The sequence below is a fragment of the Salminus brasiliensis genome, chromosome 1 (assembly GCF_030463535.1).
Source record: "Salminus brasiliensis chromosome 1, fSalBra1.hap2, whole genome shotgun sequence".
NCBI classification, from domain to species: domain Eukaryota; kingdom Metazoa; phylum Chordata; class Actinopteri; order Characiformes; family Bryconidae; genus Salminus; species Salminus brasiliensis.
In genome coordinates this window covers 29,855,720-29,879,601 of record NC_132878.1, presented here as the reverse complement: position 1 = coordinate 29,879,601, position 23,882 = coordinate 29,855,720, and the positions used below count along the sequence as shown (strand labels likewise).

The window sequence follows — 23,882 nt, the reverse complement described above, 5'->3', positions numbered from 1 at the left end:
AACTGTAATATAACAGTGTCGTGTGCACCAGGCAGTGTATTAATGATAATTCCGTATATTAACTTTATATAAGGGAGCTTTTAAAGCTCTGGTTTAAAGACGTCTGGTTCCATTCACCACCACTGAGAACAACGAGCCAATAAGTTTCTCTAAAACGGAGCATTTCACTAAACTACTCCCAATGACTTTGGTAGAGCCGTAACCTTTTTATTATTCAGACATTTTTCAAAAGCGTGGCATCTTTAACTAACTGGGGCACTTTTTAAAAATTAAAAAAAAAAAAAAAACTTTTTTTATTTCGAAATTACCTTTTTGAGCTTTAGAGATAATACATAATATTACCTGATTTTACCTGATTACTATTGCAAAAAAAATTGTACAAAATGTTCACAAGTACTATTTACTTTAGTTAAACATGTATCTGATAAAATGCCGTGTTTGGTGAGCTTCCCCTGCAGAGGGTCTTCTTTTTTAAGACGGCTTTATTCGTGCGCATGCGCAGACCGCTTGTCGAGGGCTAACGTTCATGGCCTAATAACACACACAGACATACACACGGCTTGACCGCAGGGTTTTACATTTAGGTTATATAAATAAGCCCCATCAACCAGTTTTAGATTCGCGTATTGCCACTGAGACTTTGGAGGTAAAGGATGGAAATCGGGACGGAGATCAGCAAGAAAATACGGGTAATAGCTTTTACTGAGGCTAAAGAGCGAGTCTTAAGCTAAGCTAGGCTAGGCTAAGCTAAGCTAAGCTAAGCTAACTGTGTTTATAGCGTTAGAGACCTGCAAAGATATTACACCACGTTGTTTGCGGGTTTTTGTGAGTTATTCATATATATTTTTTGGCATAAAGTCGAGTTGGAAAGCCTAAGACTAGACTGTTTCTAGCTGACCACTGTTTTAGTGAGAGTCTGTCCTCTACTCTCCGCTCATTCATTTATCAGTGAACAGATTTATTTATGGGACATTTTTTGGGGCCGTTTTTTTTTCATGGCACTGGTGCTGTTGTAGCTCTGTTAAAATGCAGACCGTAGCAAGAACAGCTAGGAAGCAAGGTCATGTCCAAACTTGGACTTGTTCGTCATGCATCGTCTTCCTGATAATTGTGTCTTGAGTTATTTCCCACAGGACCGGAGCTTCTGCCGTGTTTGTGTGTGTTTGCTTGTCCTGTGGTCAGACTGCTGAAGCTCCGCAGTGCCACTTACCCTGCTTTTCTCCTTTGGGTTTCTTTCAGACTGCTATTAAAGGGAAGCTGCAGGAGCTGGGAGCGTATGTGGGTGAGTTCATTAACAGTGACCCTGTAGGGATCTATGCTCTCCATAGTATCAAAACACTTAGATATGGTAGACTTCCATACACAAGCATAGCAAAAACAGATATGAAGTATTAAGTGTTTGCTAATACTTAGGATTGTTTCGAGATGACTTTCTCATCATCTAGCATCTAACTCTTTCTCTGGCATTAAATGTAGCTATTACATTGTGTTGGTTCAGCTCCCTGACTAGATAATGCTGCTGTTCACGTGATATAATCAATCTGATCAGTGAAAGAGGGTGTTGTCAAACACATGCATATTTATTTTCAATCACAAAGTAGATCAGCTAAAATTAGACCCAACCTGAACATCTCATTGTTTACTTTGAGGGTCTTAGTTACAGTAACAGTGTGTGAAACTACCTCCACCATGTGTGGAGGCTGTAGTTTAGCCTGGCTAGCTCTCACTGTGAGCTACTGATTTGAGAGGGAGATTGACATAGTATAGGAGTGACCTCTATACACGACTACTTTCATGGACCAAAAGCATTCAGCGCAGTCAGGAGAAACTTTTGTCCCACTGCTGGAAAAAATTGGCATCGGACACTGAACTCTTAAGTCTTGAACAATATAAAAAGTCCAGGTTACATTTTACCCCACATTACTTTATGCCTTTGTATCCCCTACTGTTTTAGTCAAGGGATACTACAGTTTTGCAGTTTGGGTAAAATATGATAATTTGTCATAAAGAAATATTAAGTATCTTCTGCTCTGTAACTGAATATTGATTTGCAGATACTGTTCCTTGTTAGATTGTATAAGCTGCAGCTCAGAACGTATGATTTGCATCACAGTGATGGTATTCGTTTTTGATTTTATGATGAATGTATGTTCATGTGTTTGTCTGCCAGATGAGGAGCTTCCAGACTACATCATGGTGATGGTGGCCAATAAGAAGAACACGCAGCAGATGGCGGATGACCTGTCTCTGTTTCTGGGAAACAACACAATCAAGTTCACAGTGTGGTACGAAATCAGATCTAATGAATGTTGCAACAATATCATTATGGTGTTGAATTAATGAGTGTGTATTGAAATGTGAGCCCCCCCCCTTTCACTGTTTTCCCACGGCCTTTCTTTTATCATCTTTCACTGAAACTACTGTCAAACCTCAACGCTAAAATGGACGAGGGAGACAGCAGGGCTAATGCTGAAATCACGGGGCTTTGTGAAGAGTTTAGAATCTGTAGAGGTTGTAATGAAGATCTTATGAACTGTCGGGGTTCTGATGAGTTTCTAAACTAGAGCTGGTGATGAAGGGCTTATAAACGGTTGGGCTTGTGATGTAGTGGAAGAAGATAAGAATGTTCTACTGGAGAATTGTTATCTGTGTTTGACCTCATTAGAACAGAATTAGTGACCCTTTTAACGGATAAAATATTGTATGTGTCTGTTTTAGGTTACACGGAGTCCTGGAAAAACTGAGATCAGCTGCAGTCGGTATGTTTGAAAGGCAAACACTAGTCATTGCAACAAGTTCCTATACTACAGTCTGACTGACCTCCCTGTTCAGTGGTGTCTGTGTGTGGAGTGTTACTCCGAAGTAGAGCTGGGCAATATGATCATTTTGTAATAAAGTTATTGGTATAATAAGCATATTGAGGATACTGTTTGTGCTTAATAAACACTTAATAGCTGCACATTTCATTACAAAACAATGTGATTAGACTGGTTAAATTAAATGTGCAGTGCAGCAGATTATACAGGACGGGAGAGTATCTGAATAGTAGTGTTGAGAAATCTGTCGTTACAGATGTACTGAGTTTGTGATTACATGTTTTGTGATTAACATTGTGTATCCTTGTCACCCAGCCCTACTCTAAAATGATGTCTGTGTTTTTTTTTGTTGTTGTTTGTTTGTTTGTTTTGTTTTCTTTTCCTGATTTTTCCAACCATAATTATGACCATAATCGTTTCATCTGTATTTCATAGTTTGCATGTGTTCTGCATTAATAAACCTTTACAGCTGAACAGTGGCTGAGCGTTGATGATTAGTAAATGCTAATTCTAATGCTCTAATTTGTTTGTGTGTGTTTAGAGCCCTCCTCGCTCCGCCCCCAGGCCCTTCAATCTGACACCAGTGCATCCTCTCGAGCCGAGCGCAGAGGGGAGGAATCTCGGGGTCTTGCTGTGTCCAGCTCACGCTCCGATAGGCTGGAGGGACGGGTCTCTAGCTCTGCCCATGAGCACCATGGCAGGTGGGTTATTACAGCAGCTTCCTAATAATGTCCACAGCAAACTTCAGAGATCAGAAAAGATTGACTTTTGTCAATGAAGCGAGGACTTGGATCAAACTAGCTCTTTCTGTCTCTCTCAGGCGCACTTCCTCCGATAAGGCCTCCTCCAGATTAACGTCTACAGTGAAGCCTCTGGTGGAGCCAGTCTCTGCCGAGGCTGTCATAGACATTAAACCTGACCTGGATGATGACCTCATCACAGATGACACCATGACCCCTGGCCCGCTGCGCTCTTTATCAGGCCGCTCTGCGTCCGACAGGTCACGGCAGGCTGGCGGATTGTCCAATCGCAGCACAGAAAGAAGCACAGACAGTTACAGGTCATCAGAAGTAACAAGAGGTCAGGAAAGGTCAAGCTCATCGTATGGCCGGAGCTACAGAGACAGCGGCAGCAGGGTGAGAAATGTCTGCTATTACTGAACAATTCACAGTGGATACTTGATTCATGTAAGTCATTTATACTAGACACTGAACCGTTCGTATTGGACACAAAATCATTCGTAGTAGTTACGTCATCGTTTTTAGTAGTTACCATAACTGAATCATAACTGAATAATGTTCATGCAGCCATAGATACATTATCCATACACATGCTCTAGTATCTTGTATCCTTGGTTCTGTCTAAATCAAATGTTATTGTGGATGCAGGGGGAGTTGTCACGTAAACGTAAGGCTCCTGTGGCCAGCTCAGTGTTTCGAGTTCACCGGGGTCACGAGCGGGACCAGGAGAGCGATGAACTGGAGGATGAAGATGACGAAGAGGAGGATTACGGCCTGGCCAGCCGAGTATCACTGCCCTCTAAACCAGAGCGCAAGTATGTGGTGTTTTTTTTTTGTTTGTTTGTTTGTTTTTTGTTGTTGTTGTTGTTGTTGTTTTTCTGGAGTGTTTAAAGTATTTCTTAGATACGTGTGCAGCTCCGTTTATGTCTAAAGTCTGTCACATCCCACCCCAGTTCAGAATTAATTATTGCGTGTCCAGTGGAATTGTGCTTTAGTCCAAAGCAAAGTCTGAGACAGTGATAAGTTAATAGTTTAAGCAGTAGTATAATGAAGAAGTATTGCATATTAAACAAAATGTGTATGTGTGTAACGAAGTGTGTTGTGTCCATGCAGGCCGTCTTTACCTCCAGCCAAACAGGCCAATAAGAACTTGATCTTGAAGGCCATCTCTGAGGCTCAGGAGTCCATCAACAAAACTGCTGCATTCACAAGTCAGTTTCTTTTCGAATACACTGCTCACATACAGTTCTGTGCAACATTCCTAAGCACCTACAGAAATGGCTTAAATCTAGGTTGATCTGTGTTACCTGTATTTTATTTTCGCTACCCATGCTGTCCTGTAAGTGCCTTATGAAGGTACACGTACAGCGGGTAAAATAATTAGTATTGAACAGGTCACCAATTTTCTAATATATTTCTAAAGGTGCTGTTGACATGACATTCTCACCAGATGTCAGTACCCACCCATTTAATCTACACATGCAAGAAAACAACAATAATAATAATAATAATAATGCACCGCCATGGCCTCTATGCACACTCACCACGCAAGACTCCATTGCTGAAGAAAAAGCATGTTGAAGCGCATTTAATGTTAAGCTCAGCAATATTTAGACAAGCCTGTAAAATATTGGGAGAATATAGAATAAAGTGGTCAGATGAGATTGGATGCCATAATACACACCACGGTTGGAGGACAAATAGGACATGCATATGACCCCAAAAACACCTCACAGCAGTGAAGTTTGGAGGTGGGAACGTCATGGTGTGGGGCGGTTTTTCAGCATACAGCACTGGCGTGCTTCAATTGAAGGAGGAATGGATGGACAAATGCACCAAGACATTCTTGATAAAACAATTTGCTGCCATCTACCAGGATGATGAAGATGAAATGTGGGTGGACATTCCAGCAAGACCATGATCCCAAACGCAGCCAAGGAAACTGGTTTCAGAGAAAGTAATAAAGCTGCTAGAATGGCACAGCCAATCACCGGACCTGAATCCAATAAATAAAAAATCTATGGAAGGAACTCATAGAAAACTCATAGAAAGAGCCCACAGAACATTAAGGATTTAAAGAGTGTTTGTGTGGAAGAATGGGCCAAAATCACACCTGAGCAATACAGGTGGCTGGTTTCTCCATACAGGAGGTGTCTTGAAGCTGTCCTCACCAACTAAGGCTTTTGTAAAAAGTATTAAGTAATTTTCAGTTACTATATATTATTGCAATACTATATATATTGCAATTAAATGGTTGTAAGATCAGAGATTCCACCTAATTCCTGGCATTAGACGTCCCAACAACTTGCCTCTAATCCTGAGCTGGACTATTTGCTGCTATGTTTTCATGTGTGTGTTGTTTGTGTGTTGTTCCCATGGCAACAATTTAGTTCCACAACGACAAACGGTTCCCGTTGCCCCACGGACCCGTTCAGCGAGCGATGAGATGAACAGAGCTGCAATCCGATTGGTCCAGGAGCACCTGCATGCCCTCCTTCCACAAGAGACACCGCACACGAGACAAAGCGGTCAGTCTCCACCTCTTTAAAGTTACAAAATTACAAATCTAACTCAGTCTCCCCCATAATTACCCCCTAAATGGATGTTTGACACTATCTATAAAAGTGTACAATGGGCAGTCTGTCTCATTTTCTTCTGTTTCTCTTTTGTACTTGTAGCTCAGGCACGGTCTCTGGCATCTCGGCTTGAGGTGGAGCTACCTGATGAGGAGAGCGGAGAGCAAGCCAGAGATTTTGGTGAGAGACCAAAATAGCAGCAGGCAAATCCGAATTAGCCAGATACTTTAAGATAAAACTTGTGTTCAATTTGACTTTTGTAAACCTGTGGGAGATCACAGGTACCATTACCTGGTGAACAGCTGTTTAGTGGCCAGGAGCTATTAGCGATGTGTGAGGTACGTCCTGGAGAAAGATCATGCAAGCTTTCACCCTCCCAACAATGGTAGCATTGTGAGACCGGGTAGTCCTATATAGTTTGTGGGAAATTTGGAAAAATCCCAACTTCAGTGTTTTAAGAAAACCCTTTAACTTTACTCACGTATAATAGAAGGTAACATGCAGCTGAAACTAAATTCAAGAAACAAAAACATGAAATTTGGGTTCAGCTTCAGACTCTTTGATAAATCTTTGATAAATGATATCAGTATATTCCACAGATGAAATATTTCTACCGCTGGATTTAGCTTATTTAATTTGGCTTGTTTTTGGTTTAGAGCTGCAGTTGTTTGAGGCAGCACGGCTCAAAGCTCTGGACACTCGCTCCTTTATCATGAGGAAACCGGAGCTTGATCAGGCTGTGCCAGTCCGAAACAGGCTGGGTGTAGTTGCTCAGGAGGACGCCCCTCCCACCGCTCCACGCATGGTGCAGCCTAGGTGCGTTTTTTTTTTTTTTGTCTGTCTGTTTTAAAAACTCCTCCAAAACTGTTTTACTCTGTCATGCTAAAATTGTCTGAATGTGTCAGTGTGTTGGATGGATTTTAATTCCTGGTGGATTTTGAATCTTCGACAGGGGATACTGTCTAATTCATAGTGGATCTAGAAGAATTCACAGTAGTTACAGGAAAAAAGCACAGGATATACTAAATAAAATGCAATAGTTGCTGAGGATTCTTTAGTATATACTGAATAACTCTCTTTTGCTATTGTTTGTATGTTTTGGTTACAGTCACACAATACAGATAAAACTCATGCACTCACTTTTTTTTTTTTGGCTCTCTCAGAGAGAAAGCTGAAGCAGTCGGTAGCTCCAGTCCGAAGTTCATAGTGACATTGGATGGAGTTCCAAGTCCACTTGCCAATATGACGGAGCAGGAGATGGATGTTGATGACTCCGTCCTAAACAACACAATCTCTGATCTTTCAACACGCAAACCCAAACCAGCAGTGCAGCTCAGTCTTAACAGTGACCTCACATCTGATGGTGAGAGAAACAAAAAAAATACACTAGAGATTAGACCATAAAACTCTAGATCATTGATGTATTGTTAATTTATTAGTATTCTTTTAATGTTTAGATGATCCACACACTGTAATACACTACAGGAAGTGTAGGGGGAGCTTTATAATGTTCATATGATCCACACAGTCATTCTGACAGACTGTAATACACTACAGGAAGTGTAGGAGGAGCTCTATAATGCTCTATAAGGTTCATATGATCCACACACTCATTCTGACAGACTGTAATACACTACAGGAAGTGTAGGAGCTCTATAATGCTCTATAAGGTTCATATGATCCACACACTCATTCTGACAGACTGTAATACACTACAGGAAGTGTAGGAGCTCTATAATGCTCTATAAGGTTCATATGATCCACACACTCATTCTGACAGACTGTAATACACTACAGGAAGTGTAGGGGGAGCTCTATAATGCTCTATAATGTTCATATGATCCACACACACTTATTCTGGCGGTCTGTAATACAGTATGGCTTCTATTATTTTATTAAACAATAAAAGAATATATTATTGTACCTTTGGAACTTTGAACAGACAGAACAGTTAAATATCAAATAGTAGTCAATAGATTAATCTATTATAGAGATCAGTACTTAATACTAATGCAAAAACTCAAGAGCTCCGACCGACTCCACTTCAGCTGAGTAGCATTTTGTAATATGATGTAAACTTCTCTTCTTCACAGATGGAGGGATGGAGCAGATGGAGGTAGAACCCGTTCAAGCAAAACGTCAGAAAGTTCTGGAACGCTGCAGATTTTGGCCTGCATGCAAAAGTGGAGATGAGTGCACATACCATCATCCCACAACACAGTGCAAGTATGGACTCGCACACAAAGTTATAACACTGTGCAAATGTGTAATATAGAAGTGTGTTAATCTGTAGGGTGTGTTTGTAATTGTGTGCATAATTAGTGTCTGGTGTGCTTTTGCTGTTCTCCTGTAGGACGTTTCCCAGCTGTGTGTTTGGAGACAAGTGCCTGTTCATCCATCCAAACTGTAAATACGATGCGAAGTGCTCCAAACTAGACTGTCCGTACACACACGTCAGCCGCAGAACACTCGCCCAGCCATCGAGTAGAGGTGTGTGTGTGTGTGTGTGTGTGTGTGTGTGTGTGTGTGTGTGAGAGATTGTACTACTTTTTTTTTTTTTTTTTTTTTTTGTAAGGATAAAATGTCCACACACTGATAGAACAAGACTTTTTTTTCTGGTCCTCAACTTCAACTCAAATTCAACACTTTACGTTGCTGAGGTTAGGGATAGGTGTAGGTTTCATAGGTTAAATTTAGGGTTAGGTTAAGGTGTGGGGTTTCTGGGGTTAGGTTTAGGTGTAGGTTACAGGTTGCTGAGGATAAGGTTAGGGTAGTGTGTAGGTTATAATAGTTAGGTTTAGGTGTGGGTGACTAAGGCTAAGACTATGGTTAGATATAAGTTAGGATTAGATTGAGGTTCATGTTACTGAAGTTAGGGTTAGGTGTAGTTGACTGAAGATGAGGTTAGGTGTAGGTTACTGAGGTTAAGAGATTAAGGTTAGGTGTAGGTTACTGAGGTTAAGATTAAGGGTAGGTTTAGGTGTGGACTACTGAGGTTTAGGTTTGGGTTGTGGTCAGGCTCCGGTTAGGTTTTGGTTGCGAGAGTTGATAGAATTAAAGTTAGGTTAAGGTTGGGTTTAGGTTAAGTTTAGGTTTTTGTTCGGGTTGAGATTAGAGTTAGTAGGGTTAACTTTAAGGTTAACCCTACTTTGTACTTTGTATATCTGTAAACCAAAGCTGTTACGACTGCGTTCTTTTGAAGGTAATTACCCCAAAAAAAATCATTTTAAACTGCACTGAAAGTCGATGCAAACTTGGCCACTGTTACCCTCTCATGTTGATTAGTTGCCTTGATTTGGATAGCAGTGAAACTGCTTTTTGACCATGTAAATAACTTTGAATTATTTATGGCTACTTTTTAGAAAATAATGTATGTTAATTAGCCATTATTCTAAATAAATAAACCATTCTGTTGGTCTTTCTGCAGTACCACCTCAGTCCAGCAGTGTGTGCCGTTTCTTTCCTGACTGTAAGAAGATGGACTGCACTTTCTACCATCCAAAGGTAAGCTCTACTCAGTCAGTCTGAGCCCTTCAGTAGAGTTATGAAGCTTAAGAGTTGTATTTACTTGAATGGAGTTGTCTCTGCCTGTTTGAGGCCACTTTACTGGGTACTATTACCATTGATTTATAATCCATTGAAATGTTTCTAAATCACTTTTCCTTATTGTGTGTTTTTTCATCCTGTAGTCCTGGTGATTTACTAATTTGTAGTTTTATGGCACCAAGCTATCACACCAAACAGTGATAAGTGTGTTTGTGGTCAGGTTACAAGTAACTGTAATGTGAGCTTAGTTGTCTTAGTAATCTTAATATTTCTATGTGTTTTTCTTTCAGCCGTGTAGATTTGCAGCACACTGCAAACGAACAGGATGCACCTTCTATCATCCAACAGCATCTGTACCACCCAGACATGCACTGAAGTGGACTAAAACACAGACAGGGTAACACCTGCACACCTAATTCAGTCTAAATAAATTATAGTTTTTCCCTAATCTCTTCCTGCTCTATTTGTAGTGTACAGTTGATCAGTACAAATAGTAATTTCAGTAAAGAGCAGAAAACCCATTGACTAAAAATGCACTCATAATAGAGGTCAAAGGGCAGCTGCTGAGTTCAGTAAATTTATGGTTGGATTTGTGACCGAATTGGTCATATTTAAAACTTTCCATTCCACTCTGACCAATAAGGAAGGGCAGAGAAAATGTCTTGCCCACGTTGTTCTTATCCATTGGCAAGGATCTATGATTTGTGGTCAGGGAACTCCTTTCCTTCTTTCTTGTTGGTTAATATGTGCAACAACTCCGTCTTCTACATGTCAGACTAGGACAGCTACACGAAAAGCTACTTAAAGAAGTAGTCCCATCTCTAAAAGAACCACTTACACAGACCTACAGATTAATTTTGTGGTTAAAGAAATTATGGCAGTGTTAGTGTACTCATTTACATGGAATCTTCAACAGCTGCCCATTGATTTCTATTAGAAATGTTTATCAGGTTACAGGTTTTCTGTTTTACTGACTGTGGTCATCTACTGTATGCTGCAGGGAGAGCCATGGGAGATAAGGGTTAACCCTTGAGTATTTTTTTTTTTATTATTATTATTATTATTATTATTATTAAATAAAGTTGATTTAGTTAGAGCTTAATGTTTCATCACCACCAGCAGTTTATGAAACTCACAATTTTTTTTGGTTTTTAACCTGCAGTTGAACAGCTGTGCTGGGGGATTCCTTCATTTTCTGTTTGTGAGCCTGAAAGTTTCTCCACGGTTGCGGCCAAGCCTCAGGAGTTTTTCTTTCTTTTATGAAAATGGTCATCCTGGTTTTATTTTTGTTGTATTTTTGGATTAGTTTTTAAAAAGACATGGGACTGCTTTTTGTAACTGAATGAAACTCTTTGGAGAATGATATTAGTGTATTAAAGAATTCTTCCATGGAGCTTTCACTGGGTTGTGTGTTTTTTTATTTTTTTTATAAAGTTCAATTTAAGGCAGCATGCTTTCGTCTACCCTTTTTCTGTTTGTGAAGTTATCACTATAAATTTTGAAGGGATTTCAGTGTTGCAGTAAAGTCCTAAATACAAACAGTCCACCAACCACACACACAGAAACTGACCACTGATAAAGGGGATGAAGGACAGTAGGAGTAATGGAGCTTTTGTAATCTGGTTTGGCTCCAAATTTCTTCTAACTGAATGTGGCTGTGTAAGATCTGAAAAGCAGGATGTGTTGCAACACTGAAAAATGAGAAATAACATCAGGACATTTTCAGGTCCAGCCCGCAGTGACGCAATCCTAAAGAAATAAAAAACTAACTGTGCTTGAAGTGATTTTTTTATTAATTTATTTACAGCTCGTGGTCTTCAGGATGGTAAAGTTCACTCATCAGGCGGTAGATGTAAGACGGGGCGTTTCCACCAATGTTAGAAATGAACAATGTGATTAGCTCCGGAGGAACGTAATCAAACACTGGACAGTGAGCATTTACCTTTGACAGGATCTCACCTGGGGACAGAGAAATATCAGAGATCAGGGGAAACTTATGAATCCAGTTAATCTGTTATTTCAAAACCAAGTCACCATGGTTCAGATTCCCAAACAAGAAGTAAGAATAGTCTTGGACTAAATTGCAAAGCTAATGGCAAATTAGCCACAACTTGGTTTAATGTGTTTGGAAAACTGTTGCTAAAAAGAATAAAGATATGCCTTAAACAGACTTAATTACATTGATTGTTTTTTATTATAAATTCTCATTAGTGGGATAAAACATTTACAAAGCCCAATTTACTAATTGTTTTGGCCAGTCAATTCAGACAGAATGTGAGTAAAGTGCAGCGTTACCTTCAGTAAAGGGAAGCACTTCATGTGGTGAAACAAACTTGTGGAACGTGTCCTCCTCATTAGGAAACTGAGAGAGAGAGAGAGAGAGAGAGAGAGAAAAAAAGCTAAATGAACCCGGTCTACAGTCTGCCTGTAAAGTTGTAGCTTCTCTATGAGGTGATGCCGAGTGTAGCTCAGCTGGCAAGTGGATAAAAAGTGTAGAAAATGAGGATGTTAGTCAGCTTTTTTTGTTTGTTTGTTTGTTTGTTAAAAAAATTACAATTCTATTTTGTCAAATAATTGCTTTAAATGTGCCATGGTTGCTGTTGGGGTACCTGAGGTGAGAGCTTAAACATCGGCGCACAAACGATGAGCGGCGTGGAGTGGTGTTTGGCTGCGAGTGCAAGTGTGTGTGTGCCGTTTACCGCCCTTAGTCCTCCATTCGCCAAAACCGTCTGAGTGCCGATAATCACCTGCATAGGAAAAGGAGGATATTAATGTTATTAGAGCTTCATTCTGGATATTAATGTTATTAGAACTTCATTCTGGATATTAATGATATTAGAGCTTCATTCTGGATATTAATGTTATTAGAACTTCATTCTGGATATTAATGTTATTAATGAACTTCATTCTGGATATTAATGTTATTATTAGAGCTTCATTCTGGATATTAATATTATTAGAGCTTCATTCTGGATATTAATGTTATTAATGAACTTCATTCTGGATATTAATATTATTAGAGCTTCATTCTGGATATTAATGATAGAGCTTCATTCTGGATATTAATGTTATTAGAGCTTCATTCTGGATATTAATGTTATTAGAACTTCATTCTGGATATTAATGATAGAGCTTCATTCTGGATATTAATGATATTAGAGCTTCATTCTGGATATTAATGTTATTAGAACTTCATTCTGGATATTAATGTTATTAATGAACTTCATTCTGGATATTAATATTATTAGAGCTTCATTCTGGATATTAATATTATTAGAGCTTCATTCTGGATATTAATGATATTAATGAACTTCATTCTGGATATTAATATTATTAGAGCTTAATTCTGGATATTAATGTTATTAGAGCTTCATTCTGGATATTAATGTATATAGGATATTAGATCGAGTAAAACTCTGAGGAGTGTTTCTCACCTTATTGACTCTGGACATCACAGCAAAGATGGCAGCATCAGGAATCACTGTGGTTTCAATTCCGTCTTTAGAGAGACTGGTGGCCATCTCATGACCCTGTGGAGATAGAAAGCTCGTCATTTCTACTCACACACACCCTGTGTCTGACTGATCATCTACAGACAAGTGCCAGACCGGTGTGAATTGATTCCAAGAAGCTAACAGTTCAGATAATCAATAATACTGGCTGATAACATGTTATATGAGCAAGTGAGTAAATTACATGTATTTCGCATCTAAGAACTACACTCCTATAGTTCTAGTTAACCACTGCTTTACTGGCTGACATAACTGATACATGTTAACTTTAGTTGTCACCTGTCAATTTCCTCAATTTATTTAATCTTTTCTTGCTGCTTATCAGTTTGTTTCCATTTCTCACACCAATCACTCCTGTTAGCAGGACTCTGTAGTGATGACGTAATGATGTACCTGGCAAAACGGAGCACACTCAGCTACGATAACGTGGAACTTGCGTTTGCGCGCTGCGTCCTTCAGGAAAGCCTCCACTGTCCGTGAGCGGCCGATGGTCATGATGACTTCATTAGAGTGAATGTGCTCTAGAGCCTGCATGGCAATGTTGTCTGTGGTGCCCTCTGATGACAGAAAAAAGAACACACACAGTAATCCTGTAATGAATGAACAGCACTATGAATGATGGATGGGTATGTTTTAAGGCTTGTTGCACAACAGAGACACCATGTTTCTGAGGACTATAAGGCAGATGAAAACTTCCCAGTAAAGGTGCACTACCTGAGTCAAACCTCAGATCTCTACAGGTTGGGTCTCAAACTCATCAGTATAAGCAAAGACATTATAATTGAGGAGACCAGCCACTGGTTGGAATATAAATGGCAGTTCTTGGAACACTCAACATGGTGTCTGTTACCGATCAAGCCCTATCTTTCAACAAAAAGAGCCGATCAGCTTGCTGGTTACGCCACGAGCAGAGGAACCCCCAGTGTGGAGACCTGTGCAAGAGCAGTAGCCAGAACAAGCCAAATAAATTAATAAATAAAAATCACAATTTATACATTACTGAGCTGAAAGCTACAAACTACATGAGGTTTTTCTCAGATTTGATCAGTAATTTAAAATATGTTTAAAAACAGACTTCAAAACAGGTCCCTCCCCATTCATAGAGATGGGAGCCTGCCTGTCCTGCCTGCCGGCATTGCAAAGATGGGCGCAGAGTGACTTGCCTATAAGGACTGTGGTATGGGTTATTGCTGTGCAGACACCTTCTCACTTTACTTTACAGGTCCCACACATTTTGGGGGTCAGGGACTCAAGAGAAAGCAAAGTAAACCTAATTAATTACACTTCATTAACAGGCAGTGGTACTGCAATGGATAGGGTGCTCAAATTATTATACAAGCTGACTAGAGTAGAGGGAAAATTGCATCTCCGGGATCTACTTGGGCATGTACCTGCCAGCTCAAGCTAATTATATTAAGCAGTATCAAAAACTCAGCAGTATATTAAAAAACTCAAATGTACCCAGGTCCCCCACTTCACATGCAGTGGATCAGCCAAGGCATGTTTGGTGTTCTGCAGTTTGCTCCTTTTGTTTTATACTGAAACTATGAGGAACTGTGTTAAAAAGTGCTAAAAGTACAGTAGCAGATTCCTGGGTGTATTAGTTAACAGTGTACCAGAAACCACATAAGCAAATCTATTAGAGCTTACTGAACAACTCCACACACGTTCAGGTGATTGTGTGCAACGATTTAGCCATGCAGTTAGCACCACTGACCCCGCAATTTGGCCATATAGCTCCAGTGCAAAACTACAGAATCAAATGTCCGACACCTGTCTAGACAACTGTCTAGAATATTGACTCCATTTGGTGGAAGGAGAAATGGAAAGTGCAAATCTACGTTTTCTACTCAATATGGCTTCAATGTGTTCTTACCCAGCTCTGTGAGCAGCTCGTTGATGGCCTCGATGACATTAGCTTTGAGAGGAGCAAAGTGCTGCCTGAAGTTCTCCTCACTGGAGCCGCCAGATGTTAGCAGTTTGTGCAGAGACTCCTGCTGATCCGCCTCCTCACTGCTGCCACGGGACCTGAAGGAGAACAGCAGAGTTCTCAGAGTTTTACCAACTTGTTTGTCCCTTTCTGTCATTATTAATAAGCATATGAAATGAACTGTGTGGGAGTCTCCACAGTGCTGGAATGAGCAGGTTATGGTGTAAGCTGCTAGTATTGTATAGCTTTCTAAAGGTGGAGCGGATCACTCTGGCTGGTGATGCATGAGGGTCAGTAAGAGCAGGCATTACCTTGCATATTCTTCTCGAATGATTTTAAGGATGCGGCGGACCATGTTGCCCACAGTGGTCTCTGAGGGCTGAGCGGCAGTCATCCTCCTGCCCTCTTTACGGATGATATCCATCAGATCGCCTGCACAAACACAAAATATCACCCACAGGGAAAGATTTACTGTCTGTTCTATTGGACTCCAATCTGGTGACTGGAAAAGTCACTAATGAATACTGAACAAACCATGGGCTTTAATTAAACCAGTTTGAGAAAACTTTTGCTTTGTGGCATGGTGTATTTACGCTGGAAGGGTAACAGGCTGTGTCACTCCAACAATGATTAATTGGTATTAATGGACCCAAAGTGTGTCATTCCCCACACTACTACACCACCTCCTCCAGCCTGGACTGTGACCATGAATCCATGCTGTTGGCTCCAGATTCCCCTCAGCAAAAGTCAAGATTCATCAGACCAGGCTACATTTTCCAGTCTTCCACTGTTCAGTTTTGGAGAACCTGTGCCTACTGCAGCCTCAGCCTTCTGTTCTTGGCTGACAATAGTGGAATCGGACGTGGTGTGTAGTGCAGTTGGAGCCATCCACCTTAAGGTTGCACGTGCTGTGCATTCTGAGATGCTTTCTGCTCACCACAACTGTACAGAGTGGTTATCTGAGTTACTGTCACCCTTATGACAGCTCCAACCTGTCAGGCCATCCTTCGCTGACCTTACCAGAGCCTTCTGTCTTCATAACCACTCACTGCATGTCTTTTCTGCACAATACCACTCCAAGTGATCTCTGGAGTCCCAAACATCAGCAGTTCTAGTAATCCCTACCACCTAAATCATGCCATGATCAAAGGCACGGTCTGTTTCTAAGGGATCAAGACAGGGAGATAGGCCTTTTCAACCTAACATGAGGATCATCCATTAGGACCATCCCTGACCTCCTCTCTTATTGGGCAGGCTTGACTCGGACACCGCGGTATTCAGCTAACAAAATCAACTGTGCAGTAGAAGTGTGTGTTTCTTGTGTTTGGTGTGTTTTGCAGTGTGAAGTACACACCTGCGCTGCTCCAGCGCGCCTGTGCGGTGATCCTGCGCAGCAGCGCCGCCGTGCTGCGGGCGGTCTCCCCGGAGCCCCGGTCCCCGAGCTTCAGCTCGGCCAGAAACGCCTCGATCCGCTCACACAGGTCCGTCTCTTTATCCGCGCCGGGCATTTTCACCTCCCTGAATCACGTTATTAACGAGAATAAGGGTCGATATCGCTCCCCTGATCGCAGCCTTGAATGGTAGCAGCCCGGTGGTCTACTTTACGGATGTAGTCATAGAAAGTTCCCTTGCATCAGCAGCGCGGTTCCTCTTGGGTAATGTAGTCCTAGAGAGTCCATGCTCGTTAGCTTGAAGCTAACACACTGCGAATGCAAATGAAGGTTGTTAATACCCCATGTTTGTGTATCTCCACGTGAAACCCAATCGATTGGTCCGTTCCACCTTAAATGGTTCCGCCTGAGGCGCCACCGTATAATTGCTCTTCTATTTAAGGTGGAACTGATCATTCCGACAAGAAATCCACTTCAGTCTCATAAATGTACGCATGCATGCTCTAACTTCGCCGTGGAGTCATAAATAGCATAATTTAATTAAATAGCTCAAGACGTTGAGGTGAATCTCTCTCTTTGTTGAGACCATGAGCAGCTCGTTTTCTCTCCACGTTTAGTGTTTTTAGCAAACCATAACCAGACCCTCTCTTCTTAATGCGAACTAGAAACCTGCACGTTGTGTTGAACTGTGATCTGTTCAGTCTAATGCCAACATTTGGGCACTCATGGTCAGATCACATGTGATGTTTATTTAGTGTAGAAATAATTCACATAATCTACAAATACACTTCTGCGTAATTACTGTTTTCTACTTAATTTAACCCACTAAAATAAAATAAAAAAAGACATGTGGCATATGTAAATGTAATGGCACAATAACTACATGTCCCTCAATAATAGATACAACTATTCTAAAATGTGCAGAAAAGGTTTGTTTCTTGTAGGGAAGGTTGTTCTCGTCTTTCCACTTTTTATTAATATTACAGTTAACCAAAGCCACCCACATTTTTGAGGACATCTCTGTTTTATTCAAAGTAATAGAAATAGTATGTTTAAAAATATTAAGAATCACTGCTTTGGTTCATCAACTCACACAAAAGTGAAAACATGCACCTAAAATGAAATGCAGAAAAATGTAGGACAGGATGTTTCACTGTGATCTCTTTGTGAGAAGCGACGCTGTTAAGGTTAAAGACATGCAGAAAAAAAAACAAACACTCAACCATTTTAACTAACAATTTATTGACAATCCAGTTTTGTTGTTTTAAAATGAATTGCCACAGAACCAAAAAAAATAAAATAAAATAAAACAACAACGAAATGTCCACGAAATAGACCGAAAATGATTCAATTAATAATTGGGCCTGACAGAGGAAGAGGGAAAAAAAACAAAAAACCCACACACACACAAACCTCCACCCCTAATGAGCCTAGTCCCCACAAATCATCCACATGTTAATGGTAACTCATGCACCATTTCATAATTACATTAAAATAAAACAAATCCGGATCAACATGTCCACGTAGTTGTTGTGGTGTTAGTATTAGAATCCACAACCAGCTAAATAAACTAGCCCTCCGGCAACCAGGCTGAAGATCTGACTCAATGGAAAAGCCGATCAGTTTTTTGCACATAGGCTTTTGTGCTAAAGCCTAAATGGCCTGCCAAGACCGCTAAAAGATAACAGCTTAAGCAAAAGGTTGGATGCTCACAGAGGAATTCCACTGAATTTTTCACCTTTTCTGCAAAATTAAACAGTTGAGTTGTAAACAAAGTCATTCTGATTGGTCGGATGTAAAACATGTCGCTCTAGAGAAACTGATCACTGTTGTGGTGAAGGACCCAGACATTTGAAGAGTTTAAAAGCCCCCCCTCACAGAAAGTTATTACATCAAATATTCATCTGGTAAGTTTCTCTACATTCTCCATTTAGAATGACTGTTTACATCTCAAATACTGAATTATGAAAAATGGTTGGGTTCCCCTTTGAGTTTGGCTAGAATGGCCTGAATCTAACATGCACTGTGAAAAAGCCAGCAAAAAAAATAACACATTCTTCTGTAGTTTCCATGTTGAGCTTCAACAGAGTGCAAATGAACTTCATATGAGCATAAAGAGAAAGGGGCTTTGAAGAACTTTCTATCTTGAGGAAAGCAGTCATTCCTTACTTATTTCCACAACTGGAGAAACTTAACAGCATTTACAATATCAAGAAAAAGATTCTGCTTATTAAACTGTGCCACTGACACATACAAGTGCTTCAATGATCAACAGTAGAGATGCACCAATACCATTTCATCCCAGCCTGATTCCAAATCCCAATGCCAGTTACCAGCCCTGCAAGTTCTCAGTTATTTAAATATGGTTCTACTGGGTGCATTAATGGATACCTGAATCTAATACAGCTTCCAAGCATTGCATTTAATTACTGATAACAGTAATGGATTTTATTGCCTGTATCTGGTATGGGTGCATCTCTAACCACACACAAAACAGTTGACAGTGTATCACTAAAGCGGCACCTCTGGTCTTGAATTTCTAAGTATGTAACAAAGGATCTGTTTGGGATTGCGTGTGATGATAAAAACAAAAAAACTCAAGAAACGAGGAACGGGTGGTTCGTCCAAATGAAACCGACAAGCTTTGTATCAAAAATGTAGTACACATTGGATGAGTGAATATGGCCGCCGGCTTCCCACACAGTGACCTGATGGACGTCCTCTCCGGGTTGCACCCCGCCAAATATACCATCACAAACCTGCTGACACCGGGCAACGAGACAAGGGGCAGGTGAGGTGTCGGAGAGGGATTCTGGGTCTCTGATTGGCGGAATGGTTTTTTTTTTTTTTACTCAATGAGCTTCTTGGCCTTGAAGAAGCGACGCAGGTAGAACACCTGCCATGTGGCCAGACCGATCAGACAGCACATGGAGAAGATGCTAAAGTAGAGCACACGGGTGTTGGTGGATTCTGTGAAGAGAAGGGGGGGGGGGGGGGGGGGGGGGGGGGGGGTTCTGGTTAGCAACACACCTAAACACTCGACAAACAAACTCGACTAGACATTTACAAACACTCATCATGAAGATTAAAGTCATTTCAATATCAGCCTCTAAATTAAAGAGAACAGTTGTTTTTCTGGCACAGAATGGTTGTGCAACATACATCTTTTATAGAAAAAAAAATATAGAAGGAAAAGGATGATCGTAGATTTACACAAATCAGGGATCTGTTTTGGAGACATTTTTTAAACAACTGGATTATCTGTGGACTGGGAGATGTAGCCACAGAAGACCCAAACTGTCATCCTCAGCTGAGAGGAAATTGGTTCAGATGGTCAGGAACACTAAGCAAAGCACATCTCTGCCATGAACTGGAAGCTGCTGGGAGAGCGGTGTCACAGTCTACAGTCAAGTGAGCTTTACACTGCCGGAGACTGCGAGGCTGCTGTTCAAGATAGAAGCCACATCTCCAAAATTGACACAGTCAAGCCTGATTTAGGTTTGCAGCTGACCACGCTGACCATGGAAAAAGTCAGATGAGACAAAGACATTTGGAGTAGTAAAGGTGAGGCATTCACCCACAGGGAAAACTGGACCAGCTGTAAAGCATGAGGGTGGTAGCATCATGCTCTAGGACTGTTTTGCTGCCAATGGAACTGGTACATTGAACAAAGTGGATGGAATAATAAAGGAGGGCTACTTTAGAACTCTTAACCTCAAACCATGAGTCTGATTGGACTTAAATGTGGTTGCGGAATGGATAAAGCAGAGTAACACCAAGTCTTGACCTTAACTCTATCAAAAAAATGTGTGCAAGGAAGCAAACAGATTTAGTTGAACTTTAGCTGCTAGGTGGTCAAATATCCAACCAGAATTCGAAAAGAAGCTTGTTGCTTGCACCTACATAAGATGCAACTTTCTAAGGGATATTTAATCCAATATTAGGCGTGATGTGTTTAGCAAACTAGAGCACCCTGAGGAAACCCACATAGACACTGGGAGAACACACTTAACTCACAGACAGTAGCATACACACCACTTGCATTGCCACTGTACCAGGAAAACTTGTGCACCAATTTCTTGTTTAAATCATATCACTGAAAGCCAAATACAGGCATGATATTTATGTAGCATTTTAAACTACTATTTTAAATGTAACTATTCAATTTTCTTTGCTTACCGTTGGTGTCCCTCATCTCCTCCTCTCTCTTCTTCATGTAAGCAAAATCATTGACGATTGACTCAGACAGGTCCTCCAGGCGCCGCAGCTCCACCTCCAGAGGCTTCAGCTTCTCCACCTTTGCAATCTGAGTGAACAGACAGACCAAGAACATACATCAGCACCTCCAACATGAACATGACAAGTACTGTCATTACCTGGTTACTGCAGTCATATAGATAATTGAATATATCTGTGTGTGTGTATATATGTACAAAATATATAAAAACATATATCTCTATACATCTAAAAAAAGTTTTCAAATTATACTGAAGTGATCTTTAACATTTTCAACTGCTGTACAAGACCAGAAAATACATCGTATTAAAGTAAATGCTTTACTCAATCAACACTGACAAAGAAAATGCATGCGTCAAGTGTCTGAAATGTCTGATTAGCTGCAGCATCTAAAAATGTATGTAAAAACGTTACAACGCTGTGTTGCATATGACGCATGTTTACATTACAATCACCTATTTTAACAGTGTAGCAGATCATGTGTACATGTGAATAAATCAACATACCTCCTCATAGTTCTTGGCCTCTACACCGTGCTTCATGTCCAGGTTAATCAGCTGATCTGGAACCCTACCAGTTCCTATGAAAACAACAAAACAGTATTTATATTAAGAATAATAATAATAATAATTAATAATAATAATAATAATAATAATAATAAAAAGATAGGGGTGCTGTCATTTTATTTCTTTACTTAACCAATTTCACACACCACACAACGCTACCAGCGCTGGGAGGGTGAAGGCTAGCACTCTGTTGGTTTCCCACTGATAAAAAATAATTTAACACCCAAGGCCAAGAGTTTGAACCACTGCAGCCTTAAGCAAACACTTAACTCCACATCACAGACACTGTATGCAGTAGCGGCCTGCTGTTCCATATGTTCAAGCGCCTTACAAAACCAAACTGCAATGTGTATGGTAGCTTGGAAATTTCCAAAAAGCAGCCGCTGACTCCAGCGGTTTCTCTATGTTTCACTTTAAATTCAGCAGTCAAACCTAGAGCCAAATAAATAAGCATGCAGGAGACTGTTCCCATTTCGCTTTGACCGTTATTATACGTGTGCAGTCAAAGGGACATAGAATTAACAGATTACAGCCTTGTGTAATCAATTCCATATCCCAGGTTTTCATTTTCAGGACCCTCTTATTTTAAAACACCTGTTTAGAATAGCTTCAGATAACAGGGCCGCTAAATAACAAAATAGACACAACAGCCACATTAAAAAAACATACACTATGAAAAACATTAAAACAAGTAAGTTAATGTTTTTTGATAATGATAACCAGCCTTGGTCCCAATAAGGTGTTAATTATCTCTCACACCATCAGCCCTAAAATGTCTAAAAACGTGAGCGCACATTGCAGTAAAGCATCTTGTACTTTTGTTTTGTGCACTTGTGTTACTTACCCATCTGGGATTTGCTCTCAAAGCAAACCTCGAACATGTCATAGTCCTCCGTCGTGAAAGCGAATTTGCCCTTAGTGGCATCCTCCTTGGAATACAGAATGTGGCCAGAGGAGTCCGTGATCTAAAGCCGTAAACAAATTGCAGAAGAAAAACCATCATTACAAATATGACTGTAAAAGAAGCAGATCAGACACAAAGAAAACTACATAATATTAAGCATCATATAAAACACACTCATACACCCAAACTGTGCAAAAAAAAATGTTTGATCCATATGTTCTCAGAGACCGAACACAAAAAGGGAGCCATCATTTAATTCCGTCACACTGGACAGCTAACATAATGTCTTGCAATTACAATTCAACCAGAAATGTGTGAAATAAAGTGTGAGACCCATGTTTAATCAAATAAAACACAATTTAACAAATGCACTCAAGATGTTCATGTAAGGTATAACCCTAAATAATTCTGTAGCATTTACTTACCATACTACAGTTTGGCTGTCAGACCTTAAGTTAACACAAACCTGATTAACACACTCTGAAAACTGGGCAACATGCTTACTTCCAAATCCTTCCAAATTAAAAGCACGGGGACAGCCAAACATGCAGCAAACAGAGCGAGCCTAAGCACTGGTGTTCTGCAGGGGCAGGTGACTCAAGGAGCATGAAAACAGGAGTAATGCGAAATAAAGATGATGTTGGCTCTCCAGAGGACAACATTAACGACTTAACAGCAGACTTTTATTTTGCTTCTCAGGGATGGTCAGTCCCAGCTGCACAGGCCACTTTTACACTGACGTGTAACACCCAAACTGAGAGAAAGCAGGCCAAATTATAGTGTACTGATGATTTGCACACTGTTTACAACAACCGTGAATCAATACACAGCTTTTAATGCTTTATTTGCTTTCTTTCTCTCCCTCTTTCTCTCTGCACTCTTGTATTACAGCTGGCTAGCAGGCTAGCTAGCTACTTTCTGGCGCTGCCAGCTGGCTCTACAGTCAGGAAGCGCCCGGCCTACACCTAACTTTGAGCGCTTTAGCCTCCAATTTCAACCTTTATTTGCGACGTAACTGGTTAAACATTAAGTGTGGGTCTTATTAAATATCCAGGCTCTCATTTTCAGAGGGAATTTGAATCGTAAGCTTATTCATTTGTACCCGAGAGTGGAGCCATAACTGGCGTCGTTATAGCTGACGTTGCCTTGTAGCATTAGCATTAGCACTAGCATTAGCTATAGCGATTATCCACATATACACACACACGCTCACCTTCAGGTTAGTTTTGGTGTTGGGCTGTTCGCTGATTTCATATTCTCCCGTCACCAGAACATCTTTGTGGATCTCCTCCTTCAAACATTTCCTCGTTCGGACCGGTAAAAAGAACGAGATGGAAAACACCGAGTCAAACAGCAGCGGTAGCAGGACGAGCACGCCGAGCCGCGCCATGGCCGAGCCGGACTGATTGCACTGCAAAACGGCTAGCTGGAAAACCACTTGTCGGAGAACAGGTGGAGGGTTTTCTTTTCCCGCCCGCATTCAGACATGTCCCGCCTACTCTGTTACTATTGGCTGCGAGCACCCGTGTCCAACTCGGATTGGCTCGTAGTTTGTTGCTACAAGCTGCCCGCTGAATGGTCCGTTAAGAAGTCAATCACAGCATCATAACGCCCTTAAACACAGCAGTGCAAACGCAATCTGGTTAATTCAGTTCAAATCACGTT

The 23,882-nt window shown here is 40.7% G+C and overlaps 3 protein-coding genes across 3 annotated transcripts; 1 reads left to right on the top strand and 2 right to left on the bottom strand.

Annotated features, from left to right (window-relative positions):
- The first annotated feature begins 491 nt into the window (after positions 1–491).
- Positions 492–11,071, top strand: zc3h14 (zinc finger CCCH-type containing 14). Its single transcript, XM_072676876.1, has 17 exons — positions 492–689; positions 1,240–1,282; positions 2,171–2,285; positions 2,719–2,759; positions 3,358–3,517; positions 3,637–3,952; positions 4,205–4,371; positions 4,670–4,767; positions 5,947–6,084; positions 6,235–6,312; positions 6,789–6,948; positions 7,296–7,495; positions 8,226–8,358; positions 8,486–8,622; positions 9,560–9,636; positions 9,969–10,075; positions 10,841–11,071. Exons 1-17 carry the CDS (start codon positions 654–656, stop codon positions 10,842–10,844), a joined length of 2,010 nt encoding a protein of 669 aa, XP_072532977.1. The 5' UTR covers positions 492–653; the 3' UTR covers positions 10,845–11,071.
- Positions 11,072–11,453: 382 nt separating this feature from the next.
- Positions 11,454–16,747, bottom strand: eif2b2 (eukaryotic translation initiation factor 2B, subunit 2 beta). The gene is made up of 8 exons (XM_072676886.1): positions 16,475–16,747; positions 15,432–15,552; positions 15,067–15,218; positions 13,584–13,747; positions 13,113–13,208; positions 12,288–12,425; positions 11,974–12,040; positions 11,454–11,637 (listed from the first exon to the last, which is right to left on the bottom strand). Exons 1-8 carry the CDS (start codon positions 16,626–16,628, stop codon positions 11,480–11,482), a joined length of 1,050 nt encoding a protein of 349 aa, XP_072532987.1. The 5' UTR covers positions 16,629–16,747; the 3' UTR covers positions 11,454–11,479.
- Positions 16,748–17,736: 989 nt separating this feature from the next.
- Positions 17,737–23,650, bottom strand: tmed10 (transmembrane p24 trafficking protein 10). The gene is made up of 5 exons (XM_072676865.1): positions 23,431–23,650; positions 22,158–22,278; positions 21,254–21,327; positions 20,691–20,817; positions 17,737–19,481 (listed from the first exon to the last, which is right to left on the bottom strand). The coding sequence occupies exons 1-5, from the start codon at positions 23,605–23,607 to the stop codon at positions 19,360–19,362; spliced, it is 621 nt and encodes a 206-aa protein (XP_072532966.1). The 5' UTR covers positions 23,608–23,650; the 3' UTR covers positions 17,737–19,359.
- Between the last annotated feature and the right edge of the window lie 232 nt (positions 23,651–23,882).